Genomic DNA, 25,332 nt, shown 5'->3' on the forward strand with positions numbered 1-25,332 from the left:
AATGGAGTTTCCTAACCCTTACTTGTGTGTAAATCTTTTGTTATGTTATCTTGTATATCTGCCCTCCACAAAAAGCATCACAGAATAAAAATTTTTTCATGTACTACTGAAAGGCATTTGTACATGTCTGTTAAAGATGGCTGATGTTTCCTTGAGTTAGAAATACGCCACCTTTTTGAGATTATAAAGATGTGATGAATCCTCAATACTGTAAACTGAAAGTAATTTCAGAATGTGCTGCTATGACTCTTCCTAGGTGAAGGAAATAGCAGATTTCTATGACATGCTTAGTGGCAATATAGAATCAAACTTTGGAAAAGTCTGTTTCTTCTCCATCTCATTTTTTGAGCTGTCTAGGTGATAATCCTAACAAACAATGCACATTTGTATTTGGTTCAAGGGAATTGTGCATGAAGTGCATATTTTCTCAGCCTTTTGAGTTCTCTTGCAAAAGAATTCTGTCTCCGTGGTAACGATTAAAACTGGGAAATTGCTCTTTGTTGGATTTCCCCCCCAGCCCCCGAGCTTAAAAGTCTACCAGCGCTTGACACTTTCCCCCTTTTGCATTGGTACTGTGTTCCCATGATGTGTTAGTTTTGCTCTTTTATGCAGAGATGACTTTTGTAAAAGAAAAAAAAATGACTTTGAGATAGCAACACAATATCGGCCTTCCCCCGCTATCCTATGTGTGCCTTGAACACAATCTAGAAGTGGTTATGGTGACAGAAAGGGCAGTGGGACATGAAATGACCAAATGTCTACGCAGGGATTGGCTTTAGTTTTTGTTACTACCTGTTTTGCATAACACTACCATGTAAAATCTTATAACAAGCTTGAGTGATATTTTAATCCATGTGCACACTTTAATAAAACGGATTAAATTCTAGTTAAATAGTTGTTAGCTTAACCCTGAGGATCATATATAGATTTGAATATCTATATGAATGTGGTGGTCTCATTAATACTGTACACTGCCAGGTAGAAGTCAAGGGTACATAGCACCTATTTATATTTTTTGTTCCCAATCAATCATTTTCTAGGAAATAGAATCTCTTTGTCATGCAGATTGATAACCACAGCAACATTCATAATCAGCATAAGCAGAGGTAGCTAACTTGGGTTTTGAAACTGTATTTGAGAAGCATGTTGAAATCCTGTGTTCTTTGTTCCAGAGAGCCCAAAAGAAACAGCTTTAAGCTATTCTGTTGGAAGACCACCTTTATTAAAGATGGGAGATAAGTAGTTTAGAAAAAGTGATGTTTAAAAAAATTGCTTAACTGTCAGCTTCATATCAGTCTAATGTACTGTTAAAAATTAGCAACAGGGCTTTATCAAAAGTCAAAGACATGCTTTTAGGTTGTAGGATAGATGCTTCTCAACTACTTCAAAATCACTGTCTTGAGAAAGATATACAAAACTGCTGCCACCTTGAGGCAGTTATTTTATGTTTACGTGGTGGAACTTTTAACTTGACAATATCTCAGAGTTTAATATATTGACTCTGTTTTATATAATTGAGTGTGTGCAGAGTAGGTCAGTAAGCAGTTATGGCAGGGGTTAGCAAAAGACGCAGCCAGAGGCGGTAATGGCCTTAAAGCACTGTGTTTGATGGAGCCTCATTCTTGGTAGCAGCAAAAGCAATAGAGGGAAGACCATGTGGAGTGGGGACTTACAGGAGAAGAGAGTTTCAGTAGCGAGTTGCCTGCAAATATGAGCAAAAAGTTCATGAATGTGAGGAGAATAACAGACCTGCTTCTCCTTTTCTTCAGAAATTAGTGGTTTTGTTTTGTTTGTTTTTGTATTTTCTTTTGAAAAGTGATTTGTTCTAGACCACTTACATTTGCCAGTCTTTTATGTTTGTTCTTTTATTATTATTATTATTATTACTACTATTACTATTATAACAGAGGAGTGATAGGGCACAAAATTCCAGAACTGGTGAGCGAGTGTGCTTTTTGTCAAGTTCCTGCCTTTGGCCCTTGTTCTTTGAAAGTCTGCAACACTAACTCCAAAAAATCTGGAAAGCAAACTGAAAAGAAATTAGTATGTCCAGAATACTGCACTTCTCAAATTCAGACCCCTCCCCACCTCCAACTTGGTGCAAGTGTATAGACTACTATTGAGAGCTCTTATAAACTCCAAAAATCTCAAGAAAAAGAGATAATAGTAACTGTAAGAGTAGTTGAAGCTTTATGCACTCAGGAGGCACACAGCTTCGGTTTGCCCAGCCTAAGTCAACTAAGCATTGTACTTAAATGTTAAGCTGAAATTTCCTTACAAGATGACAGACTCAGAGCAACCACTACATAAAGTTAATCCACTAAATTATATTTTCTGTTGTTTCAGTCAAATCCAGTGATGGTGACATCGATGGATTAGAATTCCTTAGCCCATTGTGTTTGATAACACTTTAGGTCTTTGCCCAATTTTCAATTTGAGTAGTGACATCACATGCCTTTAGGGGTTTTTGGGGGGGGGGGGGGAAGGGAGGGCAGGATCTAAGATTTTTTTGTGGAAATGAGCCCCTTTTTAACCCCAGAAGAGTTTTAAAGTGTGATTTACATGAGCAGTTTTGCAGCTGCAGTCACTGACCCCATGCCACTGCTACCTCACTGTGCTGGCACACCTTTTAATGTGGGACTATGATGAACTGGACTAAAGAATACATGTACCCCCAAAAAATGAAAAATTTTCTTTTTCCCTGCCAGATTTCTGTTCATTAAATTTACTGAACTTCCATTCTCCTTCCACTTGATGAGAGCTACTACACTTCCTGTGTCAGAAAAACATAACAGTGTTGGAGAACAGTCTCAGGTCTTTTAAGTTTGGAGATAGTCTCATGTGTCCTCACTCCAATGCTGGAGGTTTGATAAAATTATCCAAAAGAGCAGATGGGGCAGATCAGTCCCTTCAGACCCATCACCTCTTACTTCCTCCCCTCTCTGACCCCATCCACTTCTAATCCTCTTCCTCCTCATAGCCCATCCCATGTGCTGGAAAATCATCTCTGCCTCCTTGCAAAACCATCGTTATGCCTCTCAATCTCTTTCCTCTGTTCTGTTTCCTCTATTCCAAGTACCTTTCTCAGCTTTTCTTTTCCTCCTGTACCTAAATATTTGGATCCCAAAGTTGCCAGTCTACTTCTGAGCCCTCTGTATTTTAGACTGCTTCCCTGTTCTTCCTCACTTGTAGTGAACCTCCACCAGAGAGCTTGGGTAGTGCTACTGTTTTCCATGGATGCATCTGTTGTCACTGCCCATTTAGTTGGCCAAGATTACCTTTCATCACTCTTGTCCCTTTGCCCAGAAAGATTTAGCTTCATGGAAACACTGAGTTTACAGTAGTGGAATTCTCTTTGAGAAAATTAAGTAGCCAGACAGCCAATTTTTAAGCATTGAAAAACTATCAATGTAAGGGCATAACAACTCTATCTGCCTAGGACACTGGGGAAAATTGGCTGTCAAGTAAAGATGCGGTGTTAAAGCATATGAGTTAGTTTTCCATTTTGTTTGTGTGTCTTCCTTATAAATTACAAATGCTCTTTTTTTTCCCCCACACCTTTGATTTTCCTTAATTTTTCTGTTAAACAGCTTTGGATTTTATATTCCTTTTCTTCTCAGTATAATAGAGTGCTGACAATTATGAAATATTTTAGCTGCTCTCTAAAAGAGTTTGTAGTAATTCAGGATGGGAAGTTCATCCACATCTACAGAAGGGAAGTTTTCCATGTTTGTTCTTCAGCTGAATACAGTCCAGATAATTGTTGGCTAGTAGAAAAGCAGTAAATAAGTAAAAGCTTACTTTGCAAGCTTTGATCTTGCAAGGAAATTTAATTATGGCAGCCAGTATTAGAGGTGCACTTGTCTATCTTAACCTATCTATAATAACAGTGTGTTTATCTTGTAATGGTCACATTGGAAGTTGAAATGGTCTTAAAGTAATTGAGCATTATTCTTCTACAAATACTTAATTAGTGCCTCCTCGACGTCCAGAAAAATAGTCTGTATTTCCTGTAGTGCTATGGGCCCACAACACAGTTTGAACAATTTTGCTGTTGCTACTCAAATTTCAGTCCTTTCCTTCCCATGGAATAAAACTATATTCATTTGGGTCATTCTGTGGTTGTAGGGTGTGTGACAAAGCATGCATGTAAAAAGATACTACCCTCTAGATGGAGTCTGCATATTACTTGCTTGCAGTGTTTATTTGAGGGACGATAACCAACAAGAAAATTAACCTTACATTTTGTTTATTATGAAGTTAGTAAATTAGTATCCCAACTGTATATTGTTAAACAAAAATGGATCCATTCTACAGAAAAGTAGATTGAACTATTGTTCATTTTCTGATTTGGGGTGTTACAGCTTTTTGCTGTCTCTCAAAACATGAGTTGGAAACCCATTCTTTCCTCAATGAACTTGAAAGGAAATAACTGGCAGGCATTATATTGTACAAGTGCAAAGTATCTGGGTTAGATAACTTGTGATACAAATGCAAAGAGAATATTTATTTAAAAAAGTATTGTTTTTCAAATGTGTTAACTTACCTTTACTTTTTTTTTTAATTAATAATGTTTGTAAGCTTAACAGAAAATTATATATGAAGGTGCAACTCAAGTGTTCGATGGCAAGAATGTACTATTGGAATTTAATAGTTGTGATTTCTAATGCTAATTATATTTCCAAAAGTCTGAATATGCAAAATGATTGGAGATAAACATAAAAAGCTAATATCTCTTTCACTTTGTTTCTTTACAGTCAGAGACTAGAAATGAAAGCACAAGTTGCAGATGCATTCATAGCAAAATTCCAGCTGACACCAGATGAAATGAACCTCCTTCGAGGCACAAAAGATGAGCCAATTACTGAGGTAACTCAATGAACATTAAAAGCTTTGCCCTGAACTAAAATGCAGAAACACTCTAGCTGAATTGTACATGAAACCTAATTATTGGAGTGTAGTTTCATTTTACATGGAGAAATGTATCTTTTTAACAGAATGTTGAATTTCTGATGAGCTATAAGAGCTCTCGTATCTTCCTACTCTTTTCTACCTTTATGGAGCCTGAATTTTCAGCTAAGATGTTCTAAAACTTCACTGAGCTCAAGTAAAGCAAAGGAGAATTTGCAGTGCTTCAGGAATATGGAGCACTATTTTTGTGCATGTGTGTGCATTTTGCATAAGTATATATATAAGTATTTTATATAACATAATATATAAATAACTTGAAACAATATGAAGTGGGACTTCCCTCATTATTATTTTGTTGCTGAAAATATTAAATGCTGACTCATTTCTAGCCACCTTCCAAACCAAGTTTTTTAATATGTTTATGGTTTTAGGTAAGAAGGCACATTGTTCTGCAGTAAAAGCAAACTGAATAACAAGAGAATTGAGTATATTTAATAGATTTTATTATTGTAGCTGCATGGAAAACATTCACTTAAGTGCAGACTACCTGCTGAGACATGGTATCTCATTTCCACAGATATCCTGTTTGCAGTTTAAGCATTATTAAAGAAATAGAACAGGTAACCATAAACAGTGCTAATGAAAGCATAACTGGAACATTTTAAATGATTGTGCACTTGAGTAATTGCTGTATGCTTTTGTACTATTACCCTAAAAGAAACATTCAGGTTGAGATAGAAAAGCACAAAAAATCCCTAAAGCAAACAAAACCTACAAATGTTTTGCTTCCAAGGGCTTGATCTAAAGGCCAACTGAGTTTTTATTTTAGTATATTTTAAACTAAGCCATCTCTTGTATTTCTACGTGTTATTTATATATTCCATCTCCTCTTTACATATGGGAATTGATCCTGCAAGCTGATAAGTATACTTAATGCAAATACAGTTGAGGTCAGTGTCTTACAAGGTCATCTTTTCAGCTCTTAAAAAAAAACAACTTAAAGCAAGCCCATCTCAAGCCTGGGAAGGGAGCATTTTGCTCTTTTCATGATATGTTTTCTCTTTTCTGCTTGAAGCAGCTTTCCAAAATTGCTGCATTGTATAGAAAATCTTTCCTTTTCACTCTTAAATGAATTTTGCCAGTCTATGGCAGAAGGAATTCTTTCTTTCCTGTTCTTTCCCTATGCATGTTGCAGTGCACAATGACAGTAACACTGTGCCATTTATTCAGTGCTTGGCTTGCAGCAGAACAAGGATTAGTCCTATCGACCCTTCTGGACTACCTAAAAACTGTGCAGAAGTAACCAGGATATAATCATAGTTGTGCTACTGAAGTGGCAGACTTTAGTAAAATCATCTGTGCACTTTTTCCCTATGATAGAACCAACCAACGTGCTTAAAATATTATTGAAGTCAGACTTCTGTTTGTGGGATTTCTTTTTTTTGAATGAACATTTTAATTATAAGATCTGTGAGTTGGATTTTCATAAATTTATCTTCCACACAGTTGATGCAATGCCGTAGATCAAATCAGTTGAGTACCTCACTTAAAGAAAATGTATGTTTTTATATGAATTGAACCAGAGTGGAGCTCTAGTTTTTCGGGGTAAACTGTGTCCAAGTCACAGAAGGAACAAACACTTGTGTCTGAATTCTCCAGTCTTCTTCATAATGTTTGAAAGATGACTTCATAAAATGACTTATATTTGAAAATGTTAGTGGATTTGCTTTAATTCCCTAAAAAAAAATAACCTAATCTTTTTGGCAATATTTCAGTGTTTTCTAGAGACTGCTACTGATGTGTTATTTGCAGGGAGAGGTTAGCTTGGAAAACCTCAGTTTATTGCAAATGCTTGATTTTTCTTAGGAATTGTTAATTTGCTCATATTAAAAGAAAAAATACCAGCCTGTAATCATTGTGCATTATAGCTTATCAGTTTGCTCTTCAGTTGCTTATGTTAATGAACAGAAGATAGAGGAATATACAGTAATGTACTTAAAAATATCCTCCCAAAAGAGGTAAACAATAAAGGTAAAACACACAGATGCTGTATAAAGCCAGGTTAAAAACACATCTTTGCTGTTGTTAAAAAAGTTTTGTGGAATAACGGAGTAATGACAGGGAGAGAAAACATACTAAGGCTATTGAGGTAGAATGAAGGGGAAGATGTGTGTGCAATTGTATTTTAAAAGCAGCACTTGGAACATGGACCTGCAAGGAGCAAAAATGTGGAAATGGAATGAGGAATACCAAATGCTAGAGATGTGAATGGAAGTTGCTGCTTTTAAACACGACTTGATTTATTTATAGGATTTTTTCAAGGCATTGGGAAGAGTAAAGCAAATTCATGATGATGTCAAGATTCTCCTCCGGACAAATCAGCAAAGGGCGGGGTGAGTGTTACTTAAACAACTTAAAGATAACCATTTACTAATTAAAAGAAATGTTAACAGTGAGGTTTCATTCCTTACATCATATTACCATAAAGCGTATTCCACATCAAAACAAAGAACAGCAGCATTTTTTGAAATGTTCTTAATTTAAAAATGGTGCTTTTTATTAGATTTCTAAATGCTTTTACTAGTACTACCTAAAATAGTATTTGCTAATAAAATCCTTTTTATCTTGTAGCTTGGAAATTATGGAACAGATGGCTTTACTGCAAGAGACATCTTACGAACGACTTTACAGATGGACTCAAAGTAGGACTAAGATTGTTTTTGTTATTTCTATGAATATTACTGCGATGACTCCTTTAACTCCTTGATAGGAGGTTGAACTCAGCAAGAACCCTTTCCAAGATTCATTAACACGTCTTTGGGTTTCCTTCTCAGTGAAAAAATTGTCTAAAAGCTAGCTTTTGTAGATCAAATTGTTAACTTGGAGATCCGTTTTGGGCTCATAATCACTGGCTGATCACACCTCTTTCTGTAAAACTATGCTATTTATTTGCATTTTTCAGATGGTCTTTCACAGAGGTCAATGGCTACAGTTTAGTGGTCTAATTGTTGAGTTCATTGCATTTCATTTTCTTGCAGGTCACAGGAAAGTTCTCTTTTTTGAAAATTTGCTAGTAAGATCTATCTTAGTAGGAGGAGTGGTTTATTACCTTTTAAACTTGATTAAACCTTGTTTAAACCTACCTTTTAGACTTTTTTTTCTTAGCATGTTCTCTTGAATTATAGTATGTAATATTTTTCCACATACATACTCTGGCTCCAGACATCAGTATTTCATGGAATATCTTGATAGTGTAAAATGTAGATGCTTTGTTTCACTTCTCTGTTCTCCCAAAATGTTGACAGGAAGATATGCGAAAAAGCTGGTGCAGTGGGAGCATACATTGACTAGTTGTTTTTCATTGGATGCTGAAGTCTCAAATGATGGTTGCAGTTTGGCCTCTAGTAAAAATTCATCTATATTATGCTAAATTGTGTGATTTGATTTATATGATTTCCACATTCTTGTGTAGAATATGCAAACTTATAAAGCTATTATATGTAGAGATGTGTCACTTAAGTAAAAAATATATAGCTTGCTTAAATAATATATGCTTCCTTTTTTCTTAGTAGATTACCTGGAATGTGGCAATCAAGGGATTATGGAGCCTAACAGAATTTTGATGGTTGAGTGGCTTAACAATTTGTACATAGGCACAACCAGATACTTCCTTTAATTTTTATTATTGTTGAGATTTGTGACGCCCATCCATTTTACAGCAAAGTAAAGCTTATGGGAGAGGGAAAATTTAATTACAATAATACAGCAAGGCTATGCCACATATTCTGAAGGTTTCAACTCAAAATCTAAAACCTCTATGAGTTTTTAACCTTGTTTTCTTGTTTGTCAGTCTGGTATAGGTGATGTTACATTACCTATTTACTGTGTGAATAATCTATTTTTATTGGTGTTAATATTTTTCAGATGAGTGCAGAACTTTGACACAAGAATCGTGTGACATTTCTCCAGTTCTCACTCAAGCTATGCAAGCCTTACAAGATAGGCCTGTCCTATATAAGTAAGTAAATGTTCATGATTAACAGAAATGAGTATTTCCAGTCTATAACACTTACAAATTGACACGAACTATAGGGAAAAGGATAGTGGCATTTAGTCTTGCATCAGATTAAAGAAAAATTGTATTTCAACTTCTCTAAATTTCAGAAGTCTTTATGACACAGTTATGGTACAGTAAATATCATTGGCTTTTTTCCAACTTACTGGTTTCTAATTAAATTAAAATGTCAGACTGTTTTTATTTTAATCCAAATGAACTGTGAATGTGGGCTGCTCTCCTTGTAGGGTTTTTCTGAAGGAAAAAATGCTATCCAAAGCATGTGATTGTCTTGTTTAAATCCCCAAAGTAAAAATTTGCTAAAGGCTAATTAGTTTTTACTCAAGTGCTCCTGGCAGTGAGAGTGTCTTCTATTATGAGTTGGACAATAATATCTTAAAACCAATCTACTATACATGGTGTGCCTCCAAAGTGTAGGGGTACCTATGTATATGTTACATACTGCTATTTAATTCTTGTTCAGGATTTGCTGAAGGGACTATTTAACCTAAATGAAATGCTAGTTACTAGAGGCAGAATAGCCACAAGATGGCACTATAGTAACTGTCTTTATTGGGGTGACATTGCAAGCAGGTACAGTTTTACAGTTAATTGTAATACACTTAGCTTCTTTGTGCTTTAAGGTGTTTTTTTTTTTAATCATTGAATCATTCATCATATTTTTCAACTATTGCAAATTACTCTTAGCCAAAGGCATCCAGGACAGCAGAGTACTAGGCTGTCTTTCAAAGGCTAGCCTTGTCTTTAAGAGTGTCAAAGGTGCAAAGTGAGCTGTGTGACACTATTAATCTTCATGGAGGTGAATGTGTAGTGCAAATGGGCCTTCTGTCATTAAGAGAGAGACTGAACATCCCTATATGCTTAGACAGTTCTGCTAATTAATTTAAGGGAGGTGTGGTATCTTACAAGAGCTCCCCAACTGTTGTTCATGGTGCTGATACTCCTTAAATTTATTGGGGCTAGTTAGTACATTGGGCCATAGCTGGGGATTGCAGAGTCCTTTCTTGCATTTTGTCTTCCAGGCCCTTTTACACAGCTGTATAGGATCAGTCACAACTGTGTTCACAACATTTTATAGGGGTCTTTATAGATATGGTTTATATCTTCTGCAATGAATATTTTGTTATGTTTAAGTTACTTTCAAATTTCACATAGTTTTGCTTTCTTAACATTTATGATAAAAATTCATCTTCTGTATAAAATGTGCAGCTGGCCAATTTACAGTAAATCTTCAAAAGCTGCTTCATTTTTCTTCCTACATCTTTTTCACAGACAATAGTACTAATATTACCAATGTTTGAATGCAACAGGACATATTTTTCTCCAGAAAGGCAAAAGTAAACATTACTGTAGAAGATGCAACCTTATGTGTCTCATCTTAGATTATCGTGCTTAACTACTTGCTACAGCAGTATTGATAAAACTGCACTATTGATGCTTTGTAATATTTTGAATCTCAAGATTACTTTATTTCCTTCCAAAAGTAAAAATTCTGTATGTACCTTTGTACATACCACACTGTTGAGTTAAAAATATAAAAATTCTGTCATAGAAGAAATTATCTTGAAATTATTGTTGTTATTCTGCATTTAAGCACTGCTATTTGAATTAAACCCAGATTTTCCTCCAGATTACTGCCCCAGCATCTGATAAAGATCTTGAATTGGATGAATGAAAGTGAGTGAAATGGAGAAGGGCAGGAGTTTAGAAACATGACTGCAAATTCTTGTTTTCTGATTTTGAGTTATATATTTTTAACCTTAAGGTGGCAGAAACATTGCACCATAGACAGACTTCCAGGAACTGCAGTCAGTAGAGATCTGAAATAAATATTTTGGTTTGGTCTTCACTTCCTTTTCCTAACAGAAAAATTGAAAACTATTTTGTAGATAATACATGGAGTCATAGCTCAAAGGAGTATTCCTCTTCCATCCTGCACTCTGATTTTTAAAGCTTTTTCTCCACCTCCTCCCCGCCAATGAATTTTCTTTCCAGGGTATTCAAACAATTGGCTGAAAAGAATGCAAATATTGTTTTCCTCTCCCATAATGAATATGTGTAATAACATAGTAGTTAATGCTGTGTTTCTAGAGTCAATAATAGTTATTGCTGAATTCTATGCATGCAGGATTATGTCATAGTTATACCCTGTTCTACTGAGTATAAAAGGAAAATTAGTAGTTTTCTCTTTTAAACAAAATTATTATTAACTGCAGTTTTCAAAACTAATAAGACCTATTCTGCCGCTGTATTTTTAATGATCTATTATAGCTGTTTATTGTAGGAGGGGAAAAAAGCTTATCTGGTTTATACATTCACCTGAGATTTTTTCACTGCAACACTGCTATTCCTGGACTATTGGTAGTCAGTGGATCCCAGATCTTTCCTGCTATTAATCACATAATTTTTGAAATAATGATTTATTAAAGAATGCTTTATATTAACTTTTTTTTAAAAAATGCAGGTGTTTACTCTCTAAGTTACCAGATACACTTTCTGGAGAAAAATATAGAAGAATACTGAAATTTTTCTTTAAATGTGCTATTTTCCCATCTCTCAAATAGTAATATAGAAAAAGAGTAAAACTGAAGGATCTCTTGGACTATTTGTAGCATAAGAGAAATCTAGTTGAAATTAACTTGGAACCTATTGAAACAGTGTATTTTTTCTTTTTGTATTTTGTCTTTCACATCTGTTTAGTTGTGAATGCAGTACTCATTTAATTTCAATCAGTGGCATGCTTTATTACTATTATTATATTATTTTATTTTTACATCTATTCAGCTGCTGGGTGTCACTGTTAAGTGATACCACACTTAGTCTTTGGTATTTCTCCAGTTGTATTGGAAAAATAATTTGTCATGGTTTTTTTCTTTTTTTTTTTCTCCTTTGTAATTTATGTGTTTTGTTCAAAATGCTTAAATTCTGTTCTTTAAAAAAATAGAAGTGGTCTGGTGCTTTCAAAATTCTTCTGTTTCTAAAAAGGTAGAATGGAGTGTTAGCAGTGTTAGTTTCCCTCTTTTACTTGCCATTATGCTTCAGCCCCAAGAGGAAGGTAGCCTCCTCTAAAAATGAGTATGTGTATGTTTTGGTACATCCTCTGTTACTGGGATGCTGATTGGGATGAAGAACTCTTGACCTTTAATTGTGTGTCCATTAAATATCTAACTGAGACTCATTGATTAAAACAACTGAACAACTATCAAGTGGAAATAACTTTGTCACTACTAACCATCCGGTGGCCTAGAGGAGGAGGGCAGAGTGGTGCCCTTGTTATTTTTATTCAGTTGTGTGTGGTGAGGGGATGGGAGGGTGAAGAAGAAGTGATCAACTTGAATGTATGTTCAGAAGAGTCAAGAGTATCTGAGGGGTTTGAATTTTTCATAGTGGAAGCACTGATGCAAGTGTAATGGAGTTATAAAAATGGTTACTTACAATAACTGTGAAGCTGGGCTAATAAAATGTGATGATGTGAACTGTTTTGTTTTACCCCTTTTCATATTTCAATTACAGGTATACTTTGGATGAGTTTGGAACAGCTAGGAGGAGTGCTGTAGTCCGTGGTTTTATAGACGCTCTTACTAGAGGAGGTGTAGGAGGTACTCCCCGTCCTATTGAAATGCATTCTCATGATCCTCTGAGGTACAGTGATAGTAAGAATGTATATTAAATAATCTTTCTTTTGCCCACTGACACTTTAAATCCCTGACACCATAAATCCCTGATTTACATAGGAATTTTTGGTTTCATTTAGGTATGTAGGAGACATGCTGGCCTGGTTGCATCAAGCTACAGCTTCTGAAAAAGAACATTTAGAAGCCATGTTAAAGCTTGTAACTGTTCAAGGTATTACTAGATTTTAAAATATTTATTGAGAAATGATAGAAAACATGTCTGTGATAAGTCAGAAGGTGTGATTAATTTCCTAGACTATGCCTCAGTTATGCAAGTCTGACCTTAGACGATACTGCAAATAACTTCAGAATACCTGATGCTTGCATTTTGCAAGAAAGCCCCTAATGAAGAAGAGTATTTCAAAATGTGCTCTTCTCATTTTACTGTGCTCAGAATAGGTTTACACTAAATTTAGAAAGAGACTTTTTATACTGTAGTTCAGAGTTCAAAAGGCTGTTTATAATATATGTGAATACATGTCTCTCTGAAAGCGTTGTCGTAGGGTTGCTTATTGACATGTTGAGCATATCTGTTATCCCTTTTTCCTTTGTTTAGTAAGAGTTTTTTTGTTTTTTTTTTATAATTGTCTTTTCCTCCTGTGCTATGAGTAAAATGCAATTTCCTTGTCATGTAACATATCGCTTTAAGCTTCTGGATGCCAAAGTAGGCCTCTCATGGATCTATGAAGCTTTATAATATTGGTGTTCTCCTTCATTAAGAGATATACAGATTTTTATTCTTCAGCCTATTTGCTCTTTTTTAAGTACTTTAGATCTGTACTTTCAAGTACTTTATTTTGTAGAAGCTGCAGTGTGATCGGTCTCCATAGCTGCAGCCAAAGACTTGTTTATCAATTAAACATGTATACTCAGCTGTAACAAATACAGATCAAATGCAAGTTCTTACAGTGGGTGTGCAGAGCTCTTCAGACTGTAAGTCTTTGAGTCCTGCTCTGGGATTTAAAGTTAATAGGCATTCGCATTTTCCTTACTGCTGTAAGTATTAAGTAGCATTCCTAATTAACGACATGTGGGCAAGGACGCTGTTTAGAGTAGGAAATGTTATAAATCAAACCAAAACAAGAAAAAAGCTTCAGAATTCTAGAGTTTATTCAAATGATACAGTGAGTTATTATATATATTTCATGTGCTCATTATTTGCATGCAGAAAAAAGATAATTACCTCTATCTCTAAATTCTCCTACATGATGAGTTTTTTTACTACAGTTACAGAATTCTATAAAAGTGAATTTACTTTTATTTACTGACTGTCTTAGGGAGATAGGAAAGTAGGCCTCATGAAGACTGTGTGGTAGAGAAAAAGACATGACGATTCTATACATGAAGAGCTGATGCTTCTGTTGTAACTGCCAACAGTGTTTGGGGAAAAGCTGGCCACATAGAGGATGTTACTATATCTAGTTCTGCTGTTGACTATATTGCTGCTACAGACAAGTCTTGCGTTCTCTTCTGAAATTCTCCCACCTCTTTGTGCAGTGCTTTATCTAGCTATTAAATTCTCTGGTCTTCTGGCAGGATATCAGTCTGAGATGTTAAAATAACTTAGATATATTCAGAGCATTTCATCCATGGATCAGAGTAAACTACTTGAGAATATAGAGAAAGAAATGTTTTGGGGGAAAATTTCCTGAAAATATCACCAGGCGAAAACTTTTTTCTCCACGAATAGTATAAACAAGCAAACTAACATTTCTGTGTGAAGCAAAATCTATTCTCCCAAGCTTAATCAGGAGTGGGTTTGCCATCACTGTTATGCAGTTCTCAAGAAATGTAAAGAGAATAAAATGATTAGGGATTCTTAGCTTCATACTGGGAACAACAAAACCTGGAAGTTATTATGTGTTAACTGTTCCTCTGGATCTTTGGGAACATTTTTTGATGACATGGATGGTTATGGGTTAAGATCTGTAAGATGAAACAGTACTTGATGGGATACAATTGAGTTTAATAAGAACCCTTTAGTGCGAAGTGCAGTCTTATGAAGTAGCTTGAGATTATATGGTTCATATAAATACAGATCCAGAGTTGGCACTTGCTAATCAGCAAGTACACCATCTACAATATTGAGAGATTGAGTTGAATTCCCTGATAGTACAGTCTTCAGGTGCCTGATTGCACAGGCTATACCAAGGATTAAGTTAGTTTCACTTAGCCATTTGAAAAGGGGACATCTCGTTTGTGATTATAGATAAGAGAGTTTCATTACCTCCAGAGGGCAAATACTCTTAACAGAAGGTCACATAGTCACGCAACAGTTGAGACTGGAAGAGATGTCTGGAGATCATCTGGTCCAAACCCCCTGCTCAGACAGGGTCAGCTAATGGTTGAACACTGGAACAGGTTGCCCAGGACTGTGTGCAGTCGAGTTTTGAATATCTCCAAGGATGGAAAATCCACAAGATCTCTGGGCAACCTATTCCAGTGTTCAACCACCCTCACAGGAAAAAAGTGTTTTCTTAGGAAATGTAATTTCCTGTGTTTCAGTTTGTGCCCATTGCCTCTTGTCCTGTCACTGGGCACCACTGAGAAGAATATGTTCCCATTCTCTTGACCCTGCCACCCCATCAAATATTTATACACATTGGTAAGATCCTCCTGAGCCTTCTCTTTTTCAGGCTGAACAGTCCCAGCTTGCTCAGTCTCTCCTCTTATGAAAGATGCTCCAGGCCCTGAATCTTAGTGGCCCTTTGCTGGACTTGTTCCAGTAGCCCTATGGCTCTCTTGCACTGGGTAGCCCAGCACGGGACACAGCACTCCAGATGTGGTCTCACCAGTGCTGAGGGGAAGGATCACTTCCCTCTACCTGCTGGCAACGCTCTTCCTAAAGCAGCCCAGTAGGACGTTAGCCGCCTTTGCCACAAGGGTGCATTGCTGACTTATATTCTACTTGTCCACCAGGACCCCCAGGTCCTTCTCTTCAAAGCCACTCTCCAGCTGCTCAGCCCCCAGCTTGTAATGGTGCATGGGGTTATTCCTCTCCAGGTGCAGACTTGGCACTTCCATTTGTTGAACTTCATGAGATGCCTCCCCACCCATTTCTCCAGCCTGTTATGGTCCCTCTGAATGGCAGAACAGCCTCTGGTTTATCAGCCACTCCTCTGAGTTTTCTGTCATCTGCAAACTAACAACATCCACTGCTCTCCCCTCATCCAGCAAGCCAGTCATCTCATCATAGAAGGCTATCAGGTTGGTTAAGCACAATTTTTCCCTTTGTAAATCCATACTGACTACTCCCAATCACCTTCTTGTCTTTTATGTGTCTAGAAATAGTATCCAGGATTAGTTGCTCCCTCACCTTCCCAGGGATCAAGGTGAGGCTGACAGACATGGTACCCCAGATCCTCCTTCTTGCCCTTCCTGAAGACCTCAGTGACATTTGTTTTCTTCCAGTCTTCTAGAACCTCTCCAGAACACCATGATATCTACCATGAAGATAGACATCTAGTGCAGATATTTCGGAGACTTTCATCGCAACTGTTTTTTTTCCATTCTCAATAGAGGGAGCCTGAGCAACTAGTATAGACTAGACACCTAATCTGGGGGGGCTAGAGTTTAGATGCAATGAGTCTTTTCCTGTGGTAGGTCAGTCAAATGTTCTAACTTTAGATTCAGCTTAAATAGCTTTTTGGATATGGACCTGCTTTTATTATTTTAATTCAGGAGTTTCTGTGCCAAGTTCAGATTTCTATTTAAATCCTCCTGTAAGCTCAGTGTGATTTAAGTACTGTGGAGACAATAAAAATCCTACACAAAAACTTCCTTTATCCTCTTAAAAAAAAAATAAATGTCTAGCTATGGGTGAGATGGATGTCGATTTGGTCCCAATGGAAGAAAAACTGTGCAAAGGACACGTTTATGGAGGAATGTCCCAGTTTTGACTTTAATGAGAATGAGCTAAGTAGCCCACAACTAAATATTCAAGAATAATTTCTTAAAAGTTTTAAAATTTGTAACCTTGCAAATGCCAAGTCTTTAAAATTAATTTAATCAAAAATGCCATTAAAATTTTGAGGACTGAAAATGCATTCAAAAGAATATTAACTATTTTGCATTGTACTGGCCAGGGGAAAAGTATCTGTTTTCTTCTTTGGAGCTTAGGCATTCTGTAAGCAGGAACCTTCCAGTCTTATAGAGGACTTGCACTTGAAAGGAAGGGAGAATTGCAAGCATTCTGTTTAAAAGAAGCAGTAGAAATCCATTTTCCTTGGAGTTGTAGGAACCCAGCCAGAGAGCAGAAGCCAAAGTAAAGTATGAGAAAGCTATCTCTCTTATGGAAGAGTGTACAGAGAGAAATGAAATACAGTATGGGAGGCAGCCAAAAGCATGTCTTCCGTTAATAAAACTGCTTTCTGAAATTGATTTTTGAATGTCTAAAAGTTGTTTCATCCGTAATTCTTTCATGTCAGCATGATGTACTAATACTTGCAACAGTTACATAACCAGTTGTGCTGGAAGATTTCCTTTTATTGTTTGTTGAAACTAAAATATCCTAGTTGGACAGTAAAGCCTGTGTGAGGGCACATGCATGCAATATATCAAGATGGTAATTCCATGTGTGTTGGTGTTTGAATTTGTACATTTTTGCAGCTAAAACTTTGATAACTAAGAAATTGTTTTTAAGTCAATCTGGTCTTGATACGTTATTGTATATATGTGCCAGGTACTTATTATACTGATGAACAATAAAAATATGAGTGCTCCTAATAGACAGAATTGTGAATTCTGCTGAAAGGAGTGTACATTGTTAGGGTATATTTGGGAGCAAGGCATGACATAACAGGCCATGAAATCTTCTGTTTTGTAATCTTGCTTTCCTTCTTGGTTTCAGTACTGAAATATATAAATATAATTTTATTACCTTACCACTTTAGGATGCTGAAATTCTTACAGAAGACAACCACACTGAGTGTAGTTTTTTCTGCTTAAGTAGCTTTTCACGTATCTTGGTGTAAAGGGACGTGTCACACGTATCTGATCTTTCTTTATAATTTTTACTCTCAGAGGTAATCTCTTTTAGTGTGAAATAAGAGCTGCAAAATTTAGCTTAAGGTCACCTGATTTTTATCACGTCTCCATCAATTTGTGTACTGTTCATTGCATGGGTCCCATCTGAAGACGAACTCTTGTTGGCGTGTTTTAAATTAGAATAAAAGTATTGCTGTCTCCATAAATCTATTCTGAGTCATTGCTGAAGTGAGAGCTTGAAGATCTGTTACTTTCAGTTTGATTGATTTATGACAGTACTGGTTGCTATGCAACGATTCATTTGTGTTTCATGATAAGATAGGGCAATATTCTCTTTTGTATATGTTGTTCTGTGAAAGACTAGTTTCAGTTGCTGCCAGGGAAGAAGCATTTGCTAATGCTGTAGTACACTGCAGTGTGAAAGTACATATGTGATGTAGTTCATAACAATGCCATAGGTGCGTCAGTATCTAAAATTGCCAGACACGTGTATTTGCAGTTTAGCCCTTTTGCAGTGGTAGATACTGTTGTTCCTTGAGCTTCTTAGTGGTTTTTTTTTCTATTTATTTTCATGAAGTGCTGATATTGAGCCTCACTGTGACAGTTTCTTGCTAGGTCATTTATTCTTTCCCTTGCTGCTTCTCCCTCAAATCCTCAGGCTCTACATTATGATAGGAGGTAATTGCATAGCATAAGGTAATGACTCTCCAGGACCCTGTTTTGTCATGCAACTATTTATTAATGGCTAGATTTGAAGTTCAGCAGAGATGTAAACCGGCCAGATTCTTGCAGGGAAATGAACATGCAGTCCATAATGCTTTTCATGGAGGAATAGCTCTTACATTTGTTTTTGTTTTATAGTCATGAAGGGAAGAGAATTAAATTAATCTGTGTTATCTTAACATATGTTTGCATTAACTGTAGGCGTGGAAGAAAGTATTCAAGAAGTAGTTGGGCATATCACAGAAGGTGTCTGCAGACCCCTGAAGGTGAAGTATTCTGTTTTCCTGATCACTCTAAATATAAAAATAGTTCTGTGGTGTTTTTACAGAACCTGTGCCCCTGTCTCTACAATGTATTTTCATCATCCTTGGTTAAGAGTTAGATTCTCAATCTCGAGAATCATAAAACTCTTCAAAACTTAAGATTCCGTAGTTCATGAATATCTGATTATAAACAGTCACATAGTGAGAGATACTAGGTTACTAAATCTATATCTCTGTTTTGTTTTGTTACTTTAGAAAAAGTCCAGAAGTGCTTATGTGCAAAAATTTAGCTTTGGGCTAAGAACATAGGAATTGCTAGAGTGAGTCGAATGAAAAATCAATTTAACTTAGTACCCTGTCTTTCATAGTGACCGTTATCATAGGCTTAGGGAAAAGCATATAAGTTGTGCAAGTGTGTCACAATATGTGTGCAGAATGGTTTCCCAGCCTGTTTGTGGACTTACTAAGGACTTACTGAGCCATAGCTACTGTCTTTGTATTTAATTGGCCTCACTGGATTTTTCTTCCATGAATATGTCAACTTGCTGTAAACTGTTTGTATCTACAACGTAGCCTGCAGGAGGGAAGTCCACAGTTTAATTATATACTGCGTGGAAAGGCCAACTCCTTTTTGTTTTTCTTTCACTTAATAAGCCCAGTTCTTATATTGAAAGGTACCATGAAAAATTGTTTCCTACTTGCCTTCTTTATGCAACTCTGATTTGCTGCATTTCTGTCATATCACTCCTCAGTGTCTTTTTTCAAGCAGGAGTCCTAGTCAGTTTAGTCACTGCTAATACAGAAGCAATTCTCAAAATCTTTGATCATTTTGTTGCCCTTGTCTGCTTCTTTTCTAGTTCTGTATTCTGTAAGAGTTAAGGACATCACAAATGTACATCCTATTCAAAATGTGGATGTCCTTTGAATTTACTCAGTGGATTTATACAGGATAATCTTTTGTAATTAACCATTTAATTACATCTAGAATAAGGCAAGTAAAGCTTTTAATTAAACTGTAAGAAGTTAACTGATTTGTAATATAGAAAAAGAAAAGAAAAAAAGCTGTATTAAGTTTAGGAAAAATACTTTTAATGGTAATCATATGGCACCATGATATGTTACTTTTCTAGTGGATCTTCTGCTGACATTTGTGAACATGTCACTTCAGTTTGGCTTGATACTCACCTTCTGCCCATTTTGCCTTTTCCATTTCTTAATTTCTTGTTTTATTTTTAGTTATTGCTACTTTTAATTTTTTATCAGTATTTTGGTTTTCCTCTTTTTTTCCCTGCCTTCCTTTTTCTTTCTTGTTATACATCGAGACAATACTTGGTATCTCTGCCCAAAAGTCCTTCTGTGCAACATTGGATATAGGTATTTGTATGTGTACCTCTGTGTATGTATGTGTATGTTGAAGGGCAAAGTTCACACAAATGTTGAAATTTAAGTTTGTGCATTGAGCTTTGCAAATAAAAGTCAAAAACTTTTGGTCTCTGAGTTAGATGCAAAGGGAGATTGTTGAGGAAGCATAATCATAGTTTAATTCTCTCTGCAGCTGGCTGTGACAAGAAGGCACTGCTGTGGATTGCGCTCCATTGAACAGCAGACAGCTAACAGGGGAGAGGGGTGGTGGCTGGTGGTTTGTGTGTTGCCCTTTCACACGCAGGCACAGGTGGGAATGGTGCAGCAATAAGTCAGGGACTATTCCTGCTTCATGAGTGCCCAAAGACTGACCTTGGGGCAGCCTTTTATGAGTTGGTTGAGACTGTATGTACCATGGAGACAACACATCAACTGTCCAAATATAAAGAAAGTCAGTGCTGTTTTGGTCTGTGTATCCAGCATCTCCTGGCTGAGCTAAATGGTCAGCGTAGCTGCTATTTAATTATAAATATATCTACTTACATAGTGGTAGCAGTTACGTAACCACTCCTTTGAGTAAAGGAGAGATTAATCCAGGTGAAGTTTTGTCTTTTGGATAAAATACCTGATACTTTGGATGTTCTGAATTGCTGCATGATGCTAATGATCAGCTGTGGTAGTTTAGGGATTTTGCAGCTGTTCTTGCTGTTCAGTGCTGGGGAGGAGTCCAGCATGCACTGATGTTAATACATAAAATGATCTCATTATTTTGAAATTTTCAATAACAAGTTACAACAAAAACCTGAAGGGAAATGTAATTTTTTTTTTTTTAATACACCTGCTTGTTTTCTATTTGGATGCTTGGCAGCCAAGAGGTTTGGTTCAAGAAGAACGTTGTAATTTGACTGGACATTGTCTCTTGATAAATTTATTTCTGGTTAAATTTTTTTCTCAAAAGTCAGCCTTATATCATATATAACATTATAGGGGTTGGCTTTTAGAATGTACGACCTGAAGGATATTTATCTTTTTTTATTCTGCAGGTTAGGATTGAGCAGGTAATTGTTGCTGAACCAGGAGCAGTTTTACTATACAAGATTTCTAATCTTCTCAAGTTCTACCACCATACAATCAGGTTTGCAAAAGTTAAAAGTATGTTAAGGATGTCTTTTTTTTTATAATAGCTATGAAGATTAATACAGTAAAAACGCTATTTTCTTGCCTTAGTTTGTGCTCTGTACTTTAGAATCAAGGAGAAATGTGCATGATATCAAGCAGATGCCGTTTATCTATTGTCATTCCTCAATTCATATGGCATCTACGTTGGAATATAGCATGAATTTGCCACAAAAATTGTCTTTTTTATTTTCCCAGGTAGGTACTGATTGCATACAAAAAGCTACACAAAAAATTCAAGATAACAAATTCAAATACCCCTTTTAGAAAATGCTAGAATGAAAATTACCTCCAGAATATTAATTTTTCCTTCCTTATGCAATTATATTATGATACCATCTTTTTATATTATGCACTTAAATTTTTCTGTCAGGAAGATACTTGCCTCATTCCACATCTCTCTATTCAAGGTGCACGTTATCTTCCAATCTGCCAAATGCCACCACAGACGCTGAAACCAGAGAAAAGACAGAAACTCTGTTTTTATGTATTGTGGCATTATACAGTTGTTGTTCATTTTGCTTAGAAGCAGAAGTAACAGGAAAATCTTCCTCTGCAATCCTGGACTAAACTACTCTGAGACAATTTGAATCACTAATATGATGACTTAAGTTTACCTTCAGACGTTTAGATAATGGCCAAACTGGGATAAGTGGTTCTTGGCCAACCCCCAGTGTATTTAAATCCCTCAAGTGTGGTGACACTACAGATCCATTGTAGAACACGTGCAAGGCTCTTTTTTTTTTTTTTTAATGTAATATTGGGCAAAACATATTTTATTCCTAATCTCATTTTTAGAAACAGATAATAGATTTTTGCTACCATTTTTCTGTCTCCAAAAATCTGTTTCCCAGTAGTTATAAAGCTATGTGCAATTGAAAATGTGATGGTAAAATGGAAGGTCTTAGGTAATCTTACTTACTGCTTTCTCTCCTGCTAACAATACATTGTTTAAAGATCATTGAAGTACCTTCTGTCAGCTGAATAATTTCCACTTTATAGAGGAAGTGCACCTAACTAATGAAGGGAAAATTCAAACATCTCACTAAATGCAACAAGATTATATTCTAAAAATCAAGCAGCAAGCATAAATTAGCCCCATTATGACACAAAGATTTACCTGCCAATAGTTGTAGCTTAGAATCACTTTCTCTTTAGACAGAAGAGAAATCCAAGAAAGGTGTATAACCTTGTAATGTGGTTTAAGGTTTATGAAATATTGGTACTGGGTATATCTTGACACTTGGAATAATAAAGCATGAATTCTTCTATTTCTGGAGATGCCTAACATCACAATGAAGTGGAGCATTTCCCTAGAGAATAGTAAGATAGAATAAAGTTATAGCCCTTTTGTTAACATAATCTATGTTTGCTATAGAGGTACAGAATAATAAAACAAAAATCCAGTAAATACTAGAATTATATCAGAAAGTTTGTGCTAAGCTTTAGATAGACTGTACTTAAAAATAGTATCTAATTGTTTGATGACATAGTTGATAATGTTTGTTCTCTCTGTCATCTTACTTATGAATTAATCTCTCAGAGGGCCAATGTGGAGAACAGTTCCATATATGATGATTTGTTGTACATTTTCAACTTTGAACAAATCATATTTGAAATTGCATCTAAAGTATCTGACTCTGTCCTGTGCACCCCTTCCCCCCTTTGTATTAACGAAATAATTTTGTTTTCAGTGGTATTGTAGGAAACAGTGCAGCCACACTGTTGACAACAATTGAAGAAATGCATTTGCTGAGCAAGAAGATATTCTTTAATAGCCTGAGTCTTCATGCAAGTAAACTAATGGACAAGGTTTGTTTCAAAATCATACAGCTTTCATGTTTCAAAACAAATACTTTTCTTTGTGTAGAAAAATTATTAGATGCACAATTGTTGTTTTATACTTTGACGTTTCCTAAAATTGACATTTTGTTGTTTCTATAGGTGTTATGGAACTACACAGAAAATTTCCTTTTTATATTTTAATTCTTGTAATAGTTTTATTTTTGTGAAAACTTGCCAATTGTTTGCTACCACATATAGCTAAAAATACTTTCATAAACAGTATTTGTTTACAGAGCAGCAGAGCAGCTTACAGATTTTTAAAATCTCTACGGCAAACAAAAAAAAAATTCCTTAAGTGCAGTATAGCGAAGTCAGCTGATTGAGCTAGATGATCTGTGTTAATGCAGCAGCAGCAGATCTATAGTTAATTGCTCATGTACATAATTCCTTTCTTGGAGTTATGAAGTATATCCCAATGTGGTAAACTGTGTAAAAACAAAATTTGTACTTTTCTGTTTTCTATAAAAGCAGTTTTCCCACATGAACATTGCTGCCATTAAAAGCAGAATATCCATTTGTTATCCCAAACAACCATACCTAAGCCAGCATCACTCTCTCTGTGTCTTTTTTTTTTGCTCCTGCAGATTACTTTGAATTGTATTATTGCTGAACTTCTTACTATTCAGTACTTAATGCTATTCTTGTTGAGTTCTCCCTGCAGTATTCATATCTGGTTGCTGTTTGTGGATCCACTCATTAAATCTCACCTTTTTGAGATCTAAGCAAAGTCAAAGCAAACTGTTAGGCCAGAAGTCCCTTTCCATTTCTTAGGGATCAGCTCTTCATCCAGCATCCCTCTCTGAAATGTGAAGAGTTGTCTAGGTTCTTAAACCAGGAAGAGGTGGCTTTCTTTATTCCAAGTTATTGCACAACCCAAGTTCATCAAGAAGCCTCCACATTATCAGGGTTTTTTTTTTTCCAGTTTAAGAACATTGTGTGAAAGTGGAAAACAAAAGTCAAGTTTTGTAAGTGAATTTCTAAATTAATTGTACGTTACCTGCAAGAAAAACACAAGATAGAGGTAGATCTGCAGAAACTATTCTGAGTGCAAAACCCTGTAGTTCCCTCACCATTCAGTGGGTCTTTCTGAATTTCGTATATTTTGTTGTTCTGTGATCCCAGGATGGTTTTCCCATTCTTTACAGTTTGCCTCTGGTCCTATTTTCCTGTCTTTCTACAGTGGCTGAGGACTTTCTCAAAGGAACAGTTGTTCCTCGTCTACTTCCCTTGCTTATATTCCAGTGACTCCTTTCTGTGGTTTCATACCCCTCATTAGGTGACTCGTTTGGTTGCTGCCAGTTACAATCCATAATGATAAAGTCCACTTAGTGCATTCAGTTTGTACTCATGGGTTGTTTTCATTTGAAAGCAGTGCTCTGCTGCTAATGTGTCTTCGAGGTTCAGTTGAAGTTTGAGTTTATAAAACCTACAGTGAAGGAACAGTATGATTTTTACCAAAAATAAGCAAGTAAAGCTTATGGTTTGTTGTAGGTATATGCTGCCTATATATTAATTCTTCAAAACTTTTTTCCCCTAATACCTAAACTATCTTATTTTTGTACTTTTTTCTATTATGAAGAGAAATCGTTGATGGACCTTATCAAAGATACATGACTACTCTTTACTTACAAAAAGTGTACAAACAAGTGCTTAACAAAAAGACTTTCTTGGCGTGCAACTCTAAGTCAGATCTGTATCCAAAAGCTGTCCTTCTATGCCTTTTTCTGTGCTTATTCAAATCGTGTTAGTATCTTCTTTCATGTTTTTATACTGCATTCATCCTTTTCTGTCCTGCATCTTTACTCAAACAGGATCCAGCATAATTTTTCTACTCATATAACTCGCAAACTTTGTACTTTTGTTTTGGGTGATACACTGTTTTCAGTTTGGAGACAAGATCAGAATTAATAAGGAGAAGAAGGAATGATAAAACAATTGTGGTCCCCCCAGTTAATAGTATGTGTTCTTTGTATCCTCACTATGGGGAGGTTGCATAATTTTCTTTCACTGCTCTGCCCCCCTCCCTCAGTCCTGAGCCTGATTGTAACTGGCTGTAGACACTGCCATTATTTTTAAAGGAGTTGAATTTGGTTTTACTGGCTTTAAATAAAGGTGGTGATTGCACTGCCACCTGCAATGACACTTCGCTAAAAGGTGTTCAGAATATTGAATGGTGTACCAAGCCTATCAGGTAATGTAAAAAGATCATACTATTGCTCTTCCTCATAAGCGTGTTTTATAAATTAAACTTGAAACATTGACAATAGTATTATTTTACATTACATATATGCCCTGTGAAGATCTCTCTGCAGGATAT

General features: G+C 36.0%; 1 protein-coding gene across 1 annotated transcript in view; it reads left to right on the forward strand.

The window, feature by feature from the left end:
- COG6 (component of oligomeric golgi complex 6) overlaps positions 1-25,332 on the forward strand; it is a 58,291-nt gene that overhangs the window by 13,691 nt on the left and 19,268 nt on the right. Inside the window, exons 5-13 of the mRNA XM_067291558.1 lie at positions 4,758-4,869; positions 7,222-7,304; positions 7,543-7,613; positions 8,836-8,929; positions 12,500-12,628; positions 12,741-12,832; positions 18,571-18,635; positions 21,038-21,129; positions 22,865-22,982. Coding sequence (XP_067147659.1) covers positions 4,758-4,869; positions 7,222-7,304; positions 7,543-7,613; positions 8,836-8,929; positions 12,500-12,628; positions 12,741-12,832; positions 18,571-18,635; positions 21,038-21,129; positions 22,865-22,982 — 856 coding nt within the window. The remainder of the gene's footprint in view (positions 1-4,757; positions 4,870-7,221; positions 7,305-7,542; positions 7,614-8,835; positions 8,930-12,499; positions 12,629-12,740; positions 12,833-18,570; positions 18,636-21,037; positions 21,130-22,864; positions 22,983-25,332) is intronic.

The sequence above is a fragment of the Apteryx mantelli genome, chromosome 1 (assembly GCF_036417845.1).
Source record: "Apteryx mantelli isolate bAptMan1 chromosome 1, bAptMan1.hap1, whole genome shotgun sequence".
NCBI lineage: Eukaryota > Metazoa > Chordata > Aves > Apterygiformes > Apterygidae > Apteryx > Apteryx mantelli.